The sequence below is a fragment of the Spinacia oleracea genome, chromosome 2 (assembly GCF_020520425.1).
Source record: "Spinacia oleracea cultivar Varoflay chromosome 2, BTI_SOV_V1, whole genome shotgun sequence".
NCBI classification, from domain to species: domain Eukaryota; kingdom Viridiplantae; phylum Streptophyta; class Magnoliopsida; order Caryophyllales; family Amaranthaceae; genus Spinacia; species Spinacia oleracea.
The window spans coordinates 95,090,472-95,101,871 of NC_079488.1; the positions used below are offsets into that span (position 1 = coordinate 95,090,472).

At 36.3% G+C, this 11,400-nt stretch overlaps 2 protein-coding genes and 1 long non-coding RNA gene across 3 annotated transcripts; all 3 read left to right on the forward strand.

Annotated features, from left to right (window-relative positions):
* Positions 1 to 2,533: 2,533 nt before the first annotated feature.
* Positions 2,534 to 3,564, forward strand: LOC130467648 (uncharacterized). The gene is made up of 2 exons (XM_056836219.1): positions 2,534 to 2,737; positions 2,830 to 3,564. Exons 1-2 carry the CDS (start codon positions 2,534 to 2,536, stop codon positions 3,562 to 3,564), a joined length of 939 nt encoding a protein of 312 aa, XP_056692197.1.
* Positions 3,565 to 3,897: 333 nt separating this feature from the next.
* LOC130467100 (uncharacterized) lies at positions 3,898 to 6,662 on the forward strand. The gene is made up of 4 exons (XR_008927268.1): positions 3,898 to 4,312; positions 4,407 to 4,636; positions 5,335 to 5,399; positions 6,423 to 6,662. It is a non-coding gene; the product is annotated as an uncharacterized lncRNA (long non-coding RNA).
* A 94-nt stretch (positions 6,663 to 6,756) lies between these two features.
* LOC130467099 (protein ALP1-like) lies at positions 6,757 to 8,328 on the forward strand. The gene is made up of 2 exons (XM_056835560.1): positions 6,757 to 7,674; positions 7,758 to 8,328. Exons 1-2 carry the CDS (start codon positions 7,545 to 7,547, stop codon positions 8,231 to 8,233), a joined length of 606 nt encoding a protein of 201 aa, XP_056691538.1. The 5' UTR covers positions 6,757 to 7,544; the 3' UTR covers positions 8,234 to 8,328.
* The last annotated feature ends 3,072 nt before the right edge of the window (positions 8,329 to 11,400 follow it).

Here is an 11,400-nt window from a genome sequence, read left to right on the forward strand (position 1 = left end):
AAAGCAAATATAACTACAAGCTCTCTAATCCCGATCCCAATGATGCATCATCTTCAAACCTGTAGATGGGCAACGCTTATTGATCCTTAGAGACTGCTCACAAACGTTGGGTAATCACAGGATCAATAAGGCATAGCCATGATCAACACACACAAACAAAGCACGTAATCAGCAAAGCTGAGTACTACATACTAAAACAATAATAATCCTAACATGATACTATTAACGAACAACCCTAACATGATACTAATGAACATAAACAAGAGCAGACAGAACATGATAATTTGATGACCATACTTGACTAGACTAGGCTAGACCTACAACAATAATATTATTTTAGTTGAAATAGACAATGGACCGAATTGACCGTCCGACAGCCTTCAATAAGGAAGACGAGGTACGGGCGCGGCTCCGTAACCTCAGAGACCTGCGATATCGAGGAACATTTGAATAAAAATAGGACATGGTGATCAATCCGGTCCGAGATAAAGGCCATGGGCTACCACCATGAACCCCAACTCCTGTTTGTCCGTCACTTTAGACGTGCACAGTCTAAAGCTATTGCTACTCAGTTTCACTTTACATGATTTACAAATTGAGACTCTGTTATGACTCAACAATCACATAAGGCATATAATCCACATTCGTTCACGACTGTTTTTATCTTGGGATTAAGTACGTGATCATAAAGGCATCAATCAAGACTCATTCCAATTTACCCAACCTTTCCTTTAACCATGATCAACCCTGTATATGGGTATAAAGTTTCAACTTACTAAACAAGGTCCTCGACCCTCATAAAGTAGTGAAAAGCTAAAAAGGGAACAACAACCAATCGATCCACCAATCATATAGAATAATCTAGTGTTCCCAACCAACATGTTTGTATCAATCATCCATACTAACATGTTACAGTTCTCTTAGTGCAAAATAAGTTCAATAAGTTTGTCCAACAGTATTAAACATGCACATTCCATATAACCAAGTTCGTCCATAATATCAACATCACCAAGTTCAACAATAATATCAACATAACCAAGTTCAACAAAAAATTCAACATGGTTTCAACAATTAGCACACATTCCAAGCACGCAGGTATGCACGTACCTTGTGTAAACAAACTGATAGGCCACTTTAACACTTTCAAAAGTCGCCTAAAGAGAATTCTCCGCCTAAAACAACCAACAAATATTCTCAATCAATTCCTAATCATTGACAACCATAAGAGATCAGCATTCTAAATACATCCTAAACATATTTAGAACTCTCCCCAATATCAAAACTTAAACATTTGATTTCCTAGAATCATAATTATTGAATTAGTGATTGAAATTCGTTGAAAACTTTTGCAAACATCGTACTTTAAATTTTCAGCAATATAAATTCATTTAAAAGCTTCACCATGGTCAATCTATGTTCCTAGTATCTCAACACAACCAATTCAATGATCCATACTCAACCTATCATGATTAATAATCATAAAAACCTTGAATTTCATATTTTAAACAATCAAAAACCAATATTTCAATGTAATTAGATGATCTGAAAATTAATAACTTTATTATAAAATTCATATAATCCCAAATTTATAATTTAAATCACAAAACCCATAGCTTTAATTCAAGAAAACATAATTCAAACTAATAAATCATGATTAAGCCCTAACTTAATTTTAATTAGTCAAAACTGAAAATTAATTCGTTTTTAATCTCAACCCAAATCTGAAAATCATGTTCAAACCATAAAAATCATAAATTTAATATCAAGAACGTAATCCAAATTAACAAACTTTAATTTAAAATAATTAGTTACTTAGGGTTTAAGAAAGTAACCAATTCAAGAAGGAGGAAAGAGAGAGAGCTGGCGGACGGAGGTGGCTCGCGGCAGGGGCGGGACACGGCGGCGCGACTTGGCGGCGGTTGTGCGACTCGAGTTGCTGCGACACACGAAGGGGTTAAGGTAGCTCGAAAAACAGAGGGAAAGGAAAGAGAGAAGACGAAGAAGAAGGATGAAGAGGAGGGTGTTACCGTACTGGGCGGCGGCTGAGGCGTGCTGGACGACGGCGGCTCGGCGACGGCGTGGAGAGAGAGAGGACGGCTGAGGATGTGCGTGAGATTGGAGGAAGGATGGAGGGTTTCCTCTTTTTTTTGGTTTCACGTGAGTATGGAGGGGAGAGAGGAGGGCTTGGTTTGCTTTACGTGAAATAGTTTGGGTGAGGGTTTGGGGTTTGGGTTTTGATGTTGGGCTTTCCCAAGTAGGCTAGGATTAGGATTTAGCTTTTATGATTCGAATCCAAAACTGAATATGATCGTTTCCTAAATTCAATCAACTTTCGTAATTCAAATTCTTTTCAACTTAAAATTCTAAAATCATTTTCGATTTCGTAAATCGTTGAAAATATTAAAATGTAATAAGTAAATGTACGTTAATTATATATTTGTTTCCAAAATTCTTAAATTCTTATTTAAATATATTAAATATACGCCAAAATATATAAATGAAATGTATAAGATTACGGGGGATTACACAAAGGATGCCATGGAAGGTGATCGAAGTAGAGTTCACTAAAAGAACGAGGTTGACATATGACAAGAACAAACTGAAAAACAAATGGGATTGGATGAGAAATCGATGGAGTCTTTGGAGAGCACTTAAAGGAAAAGAAACCGGATTAGGTTGGGATCATGAGAAGGGAACAATAAGTGCTAGTGACGAATGGTGGAAGAACAAAATTGAGGTTAGCTGTTTTATATCACGTTTAATAACTCGCGTAGAAAATTAAACACAAAAGGTTGATTGCAAGCTAATTTTTTTTTTCTTTCTTTATAGGAAAATATGCATTTTAAATCTTTTCAATTTGAAGGTATTGAGCCTGAACTTGAATACAAGATGGAAAAACTATTTGGAGTTTCAGTTGCTCAAGGGGGGCTTAAGTATACTCCTGTTCAACGCTCAAATCAAGCACCCCCTTCTGTTTATATCCCTCTTCCACCCCTTGGTGCTGGTAATCTTAATCATGGTGGAAATTCTAGTAATATGCCACCTGAGTATGATGATCAAATGAGTGAGAATGGTGGTATTATTCATACCCAAACTAACATGGATTGGCAGGATACTTTTCATGGTTCTACTCCAAATCCTTCCTCATCTCCTTCTCCTCCTCCACAATCAACTGAACTCGGAGCTAGAGGAAGTAAAAGAAGTTCTGAAAATGATATTGCAGAGAGCTCGAAACGTTGTAGGATAGAATCTGGTAGTAGGAAAGGAGGGGCTGCACTGTTGATGGAAAAGCTAGATACAATGGTGAAAGTTGTTACTGAGAGGAACATCAAGGATATAGAATTGATGAGCCTTGAAGCACGTACACTCAATGACTCATCTAATACACTTGCTGATTCGTTGGCAAAGTTGGTGTCCATGAAAGACTTAACTCCCGGTAGCCCTGAATTTTGTTTTGCTTGTACCATGATTGAAGATCCCCAAAAGAGGATACTTCTCAATGGAATTCCAGATGACAACACAAGGCTTCAATGGATCAAATACTTGTTTGAGAATAGTGGGTGACCAATGAACTAACCTTAGTTTAGTATTAATACTATCTAGGTTTATTATCGGGTCTAATATGTACGGGTGGTATCTAGATTACAACTCTTAGTTAGTATTATCTTTTGGATGAAACTTTTAATTGGTTTTATTATTGTGATGTAAGGCATCACTATGCATGTTGTTTCAGGTTTTGCAATTTTGTTATGTATATGCAACCTGATAACATTGATATTTTGTTTAAACTATGAATTCAATATGAATGTATGTGTAATCCCCCATAATTTTATACATTTTATTAATATATTTTAACGTATTGTTAATTATATTTAAATATAATTTACGATTTTTAGAAATAAATATGTAATTAACGAATATTTATTTTATACTTTTAAATATTTCAACGGTTTATGAAATTAAAATAATTTTAGAATTTGATGTTGAAAAGAATTTGAATTACGAAAACACGATTGAAATTAGAAAACAATCTTAAGCGGTGTTGAATTCAAATACCAAACTTAATTCTAATCCTAGCCCAAATTAGCAAAGCCCAAAATAAGTTAAACCCACATCCCTTACCCATATTCCAAATTTATGTAAAACTCTCAATCCCCTCCTCTCCTTCACGTGAAAAAGAAAAAAAAAAACAAGAAACCTCAAAAACCCTCATTCTCTCATTCAGCAACCACGTGAACCCACCCCTGCTTCACGTTGCTGCAGCTGTCCACGCCGCCTCCACCGCCGGCGTTTTCCCTCCCCGTCGCCGCCGGTAACTCTCTCCCCCTCCTCTTCTCTTTAGTTTTTTCTTTTCTTTCTTGTTTTTTTCGCTCCTCCTCACCTTGTTTTCTTGGCCGTTGAACCAGCACCACCGCGCGCCGCACCACTTGCACCGCCACTGCGGCCCTGCCTAGCCGACCTCCCTCCTTTCTCCTCCACACACGCACTCTCTTATGTGCTTCTTGCGCGAACACGCAACAACCAAGTGCGCCCACCGCAGTCACCACCTCCAGCCGCGTCGCCCGTTCTCCGCGACCACCTCCCTTGCTGCCGCGCCGTGCACCACCGCCCAGCCTCTCCTCTCCTCTTTAGTTTGGTTGATTTTCTTAAACCCTAAGTTATTTAAATGTTTTAATTAAGTTTATTAATTTAATTTATGTTCCTTGAATTGAATTAAATTTATGATTTTTATGATTAAGTTATGAAATTTCAGATTATATGTTGTTGAAATTAATTTAATTATTTTCAGATTATATGTTGTTGAAATTAATTTAATTATTTTCAGATTTATTAACTACGTTTAAGTTAGGGTTTTAATGAAGTTTTATTAATTCAATTCATGTTTATTGAATGAAATTATAAGTTTTTATGATTAAATTAGATTTTCAGATTATACATTATGCTTAATTGATAATTTAATTTTCAGATTACATAGTTGAATTGAAATAAGGAATTTAATTAGTAAAGCATGGATTTTTAAGGTTTTAATGTTCTAAAATCATAATATAATGATTATACATTATTAAAGCTATTATTTTTATGATTCTAAGAATGTTAATTATGTTTTGGAGTAGTTTGAAATTAGTTATATTGCTGAAAATTTAAAGTACGATGTTTGCAAAGAGTTTTCGACGAATCTCAATCACTAATTCAATAATTATGATGCTAGGAAATCAAAGGTTTAAGTTTTGATATTGGGGAATGTTCTAAATATGTTTAGGATGCATTTAGAATGCTTTGTTATGGTTGCCAATGATTAGGAATTGATTTGGGTACGTTTCTTGATTATTTTAGGCGGAGAATTCTTTGTGGGTGACTTTTGAATTCGTTAAAGTGGCCTATCAGTTTGTTTACACAAGGTACGTACATACCTGTGTGCTTGGAATGAGTGTGATTTGTTGAAACCATATTGAAATGATTCATGAACTTCGTTATGTCGAAATGATTAAGGAACTTGGTTATGTTGAAATTGTTGATGAACTAGGTTATGTTGAAAGTGCATGTTTAATATTGTTGGATGGACATGTTAAGCATATATATTTCGTTATGAGAATTATAGCATGTTGGTATGGATGATTGATGCGAACATGTTGGTTGGGAACATTAGATTATTATTTATATATATTGATTCAGATTGATTGTTTATTGTTCCCTTTTAGCTTTTCACTACTTTATAAGGGCCGAGGACCTGGTTTAGTAAGTTGAAACCTTATACCCATATAGAGGGGTTGATCAGTATTAAAGGGAGGGTTGAATTAATTGGAATAAGTCTTGTGTGACATCTCTGTGATCACTTGCTTAATTCAAAGATAAAAGAAGTTGTGTTTACTTGTTGAATATAATATTTATGTTTGATGAGTCATAACCAAGTATTAAAAGTTAAGTCATGTAAAGTGAACATGAGTAGCAATAGCTTTAGACTGTGCACGTCTAAAGTGTCGGACAATCAGGAGTTGGGGTCATGGGTCGCCTATGGCTTTTTCTGGGGCCGGATTGATCACCGGTTCTATTTTATTCAAAAGTCCCTCGATATCGCAGGTCATTGGGGTTTACGGAGTCGCGCCCGTACCTCGTCTTCCTTAGTGAAGAAGAAGAAGTTTCTAGTAGACAACTCAGTCCATTGACTATTTCAATTAAAATAATGTTAATGATACAAAGGTCTAGTTCAATCAAATATAGTCTTCAAGTCAGTATATCTTGATTTTCCTTGCTTATGTTTTATTTAGTACCATGTTAGGATTGTTCGTTTAATAGAATCATGTTAGGATTATTAGTGATTTAGTATGTAGTACTCAGCTTTGTTGATTACGTGCTTTTGCTTGTGCATGTTGATCATGGCTATGCCTTATTGATCCTGTGATGACCCAATCTTTGGTGAGCAGTCTCTAAGGATCAATAAGCATTGTCCATCTGCAGGTTTGAAGATGTTGCATCATTGGGATCGGGAATAGAGAGCTTGTATTTAGTTTTGATTTGCTAAGTTAACTTGGGTTTGTTAATTGGGACTTTAAACTTGTCGTACTATTTATATTTCCTTATTTTCGTTGGATGATTCTTGGGGACTAAATCTGTAATAGATTATTTATAAACCTAAAGTTAGTTTTATGTTTTCCGCTGCAAAATTCTGAATAAGCCGTTACGTTTTCACACGGGCGATAATGCCTTGATAATTCTCTACGTTTTATGTTAAAAGATTATTTTAGAAAAGAGAGAATTGTCGGGGTGTTACAGTATGCTAATGCTTGTGACACATATTTGTGTTTTGTGTTTCTTTAATATAATTTGATGGAATGATATTGTATTGGATATACTTGTAGGTATGGATTTGTGTGCTATACGCAATAGAATACGAAAGAGGCGTAAAAATAGCGCATTTTGGGACTTTGTGGCATGTGCACTAGGTTATACTTCTATTTACTATGTAAAGTACATTTACAAAGTACCATGCATGACTTCATTTCAAACAGGAGAAAAATGGATGCATGAAATGTTAACTGGTCATGAAAAACGTTGTTTTAACATGTTTAGAATGACACAATGTACATTTCGACAACTATGCATGGATTTAGAAAGTAAGTATGGGTTGATACCTTCGGAAAGAATATCAATTTTGGAAAAAGTGGGGTTATTTGTCTACATACTTAGTAAGGCACAGTCAAATCGGGATGCTCAAGAGAGATTTCAACACTCGGGTGAAACTGTAAGCAGAATTTTTAAAGAAGTTTTGGATGCCATGGATGGTTTATCAAGAGATATTCTAAGGCCAAGAGATCCCGAGTTCAAGGAAATCCCTTCACAAATTGTGGATGATACTCGATATATGCCTCATTTTAAGGTAATTATTTGTACATTTATTGTTTTTGATATCTTATTTAAATGTTATATTAATTTTATCGTATTAGGATTGCATTGGAGCCATTGATGGCACTCATATAGATGTTATAATTGCCGAAGAGGATCAATTGCGATATAGAGGAAGGAAAGGAACACCTACCCTTAATGTTATGGCCGCATGTGACTTTGATTTGCTTTTTACTTACGTGCTAACCGGTTGGGAGGGGTCGGCTCATGACTCTCGTATCTTTCTTGATACTATTGGCAATCCAAGTCTTAACTTTCCAAAACCTCCTCCTGGTAATTTGCATCATTCATTTCACTTACTGGTTTTGATATTTTTATTAATGCATTTTAATTATATACGGGTCCTTTCATGATAGGAAAATATTACTTGGTGGATAAAGGGTATCCGGAAAGAGAAGGGTATTTGACTCCCTACCACAAGATAAGGTATCATCAATCCGAATTTCGCGGGGCAATTCCAAGAGGGCCTCGGGAAATTTTCAATCGTGCCCATTCTTCCTTAAGGAGTTGCACTGAGAGGTCATTTGGAATTTTGAAGGCACGGTGGAAAATATTAAGAACTATGCCAAAATATTCATTACAAGATCAAAATAGAATAGTTTGTGCTTGTTTTGCATTGCACAACTACATAAGATTAAGCAAAGTTCCTGACCCAGGATTCAAGATCATAGATGACGACCCCACTTTTATTCCTCCTGAAGTATCTATGGATGTCGAGTGTGGTTCTACACAGGAAGTTCAACGTGTGAGTACTAATGAAATGACAAAAGTTCGAGAGGAAATTACTACTAGTTTGATGAGAAGTAGACGACGACGACGTCGCTCTTCTTAAACATGTGTTGCTTGTTAGAATAAATGTTTAGTAGTGTTAGAATAATGTTGTTGTAATAGGGTTTTCCATGGACTACTTTTCATTGTTATGCATTGATCAAAATGTTTAATTTTTACGATGTCATATATGTACGTTACTATTTCTAATTCTTTCAACAATTTGTTAAACAAATCAGTGTTTAGAGCATAAAAAATTATTCATAAACATAAAATATATTTGGAATTAGAAACTCATCATTAATGACACAACTAAATAAATAACTTAACTCTTGAGAAATAAAATAAATGACACAAAAGAGCAATGTCCATAAATGTCATTTTACACAACTAAATAGCTAACAGCTTTTAGCAATCAGCTAAGTGTTACCAAATGTAACGCCCCGACCTCTAATTCAATTATTAAAGCATAATTAGCAGCGGAATTAACCTAATTGGTCAGGACATTACCTGCCGTAACTTCCTTTTTGGAAATTACAAGGCAACCATCAATCATAAGCCTTTAAATACTCCAATATATATATATAATCCTTTATATTATCAAAATAAAAGTGCATAACTTACTAAAAGTCTTTAATTAAAACTATTAGAACCGTAAACATAAACTAGGTGGATAATATTAAAGTGAAACTCCTCGCCACTACTCGTGTCCATCATCCCCCGCAGTACCTAAAACGGAAAACAAAACGGTGAGCCGAAGACTCAGTAACGAACTATTCTAGCAGCGTAAATTCATTTCAATTCATTTTATTTAATAACACAGGGAGAATAGAATGGTTAAAACATTTAACAAAACATCACATTTAATTCATTCATAAACTTTGCAGTTTAACATGCTAGTTGTCGGCAAGTACGAACCGTGAAGGAATTCTCCACTGGGCCTGGGCCCATAAGAGCCTGGGCTCATCGTAACATGGGGCATGGGCCCTGAGCCTGGGCTCATAAACCATGGGAGCCTGGGCTCGTAATCCATGGGTGGACAGGTGTCCGTGGTGCATGCATGACCGGTAGATAGGAAGATGGTAGTTTATATACCGCCAGACAAACCAAGTCTTTCACTTTCATTTATCATGTTTTATGTATTTTTACCAAGCCTTGGCTTGTATTTCAGTTGAAATAACATAACTCATTTTATATCATAAAACATCATTTAGATCCTGGGATCCATAAAACATCATTTCATTCAACGCATCATATAAACATCATTTTATGAGAAAACTCAATCAAATCATATTATAAAGAATAATTCAACAAATCATAATTCATTCCCACAATCCATAAAACATGTCAAAACATTTAATTCATAAATCCAATCATAACGTCATAATTTCATAATACATTTATAAAGGGATTGCGGGTACTAGCAATAGCCGTTACCTCACTTCCGCGAGTTGCTAAGGGTTTTCGTTGGCTCGTTCGTCCTGAGCTCCGAGTCCAATTTCAAAGGCCCAAATGGTTAGTTGGCCCAATTTAATAGGGTTTTGAGGAGAATAAAACAAGGCCAAAGAATCTGATTTTTATTTTGTTTGGTTTTGGTTGAGGCACGAGCAAAGAAAAATAGAGAAGGAAGAGAGGAGAGGAGGAGGGAGGAAGAGAGGAAGAGGGCGTGGAGGCTGGCTGGGCTGGGCTTTGCCGGGGATTTCGACGGCGATGGTGGAGGTGGTTTAGCGGCGGCGGAGCAGTTAAGGGGATGGGGGGGGTGGTGATTTGCGAAACAGGGGAGGGGAAGGTGCGAGGGAGAGGGAGAGACGCAGGGTGGTTCTGGGCGGTGATTTGGTGGATGAGGTTGTTGATGGTGGTCGGAGGAGTAGAGTGGTGTTGGTGGTGTGGTTGTTGTGGTGGTGGCGTGGGGCGAAAGAGGAGAAAGAAAGAAGGAGGCAGGGGACGCGAGAGGAGGAGAGAGAAGGGGAGGGAGTTGTGGTGGTGGCGTGGTGGTGTTCGGTGGTTCTGGGTGGTCGGGAGGTGCGGGGTGGTGGAGTGGTGGTTAGGATGGTGGTGTGCGGTGGCTGCCGGAGGTGGTGGTGGTGGTTGGTCCGAATCAGGGAACAAAAAGAGGAGAAGATTTGAAATTGAATTTGGTTTTTGAGATTGAAATTGAAATTGTGCTTTGTTTGTTGTTGAAATTTCTCCTTAATTTCTGAATTTGTAAGTAGGTATACTTGGGGTCTAAGGGTTGAATTTTGACTGAATTGAGGGAAGGAAGGAAGATTTGTCTTCCTGGTTTGTGCGTGGGGAGCAAGAAAATAAAGCTGACATTTTCATTTTTTTTTTTTTTTATAATAAATTCACAATATTTGGCAAAAATTCAGAATTTGTAATAAAATGTTTAATTAAAATAATTCCTTAAAAATAAATAAATTATCGTTAACGAAAATAAATAATTTCAGTTTATAAATTTATCGTTTAAAATAATTCATAAAAACGATTAAAATAACGAAATTCGATTATTCGTAATTTAATTAAAACGAAATTAAGTTAATAAATATTTTCAATTTTAATAAATCGAATTTAAAAATTTCGGGGTATTACACCAAACACATTCATATAAACAGTTAGTCAAATCAGCAGTCAAATCTGCTAAATAAAAAGTGAATCAGCTAACTGCTAATGCAAACAGTAAACAACTAACCTCTAACCTCTAGTTACCAAACAGGGACATAGTCGTAGACCTGATCAAATGACGGGCCGGATTCGGGCTGAGCCGAGCGAATAAAAATCTGCCTATTATGTTGGATCGGGCCGGGCCAAGCGTCGGACCAATTTTTTGTGCCAAAAACCCGCTGTTTCGGGCCAAAATTAGCATGCTTTTTGGGCCGGATCAAATTTATAACTAAAATTGTTGTTTTACGTTGTCGGTTGTCCAAAGCCCGCAAATTTTTTTAAAAAGTTCGGGCCGGAATATTCTGTCCAAAACCCGCAAATTTTCGGTCGGGCCGGGCCCATGATGATCATCTCTACATAGTTGGTGTTTGGTTGTTAGATGATTGGTAAAAAATTAGAGGATTTGGCCAATTTAGAGGTTTGACCAATTTAATCCTCTAATTTAGGTGTTTGGAAGTAAGAGGATTGAAATAGAGGATTGGGATGAATTCTCTAATTTCAAAAAAGTTGCTCCAATGAGCCTTTTCATTTAGAGGATTGTATTAGGTAAGATAAAAAGACAATTTAGTC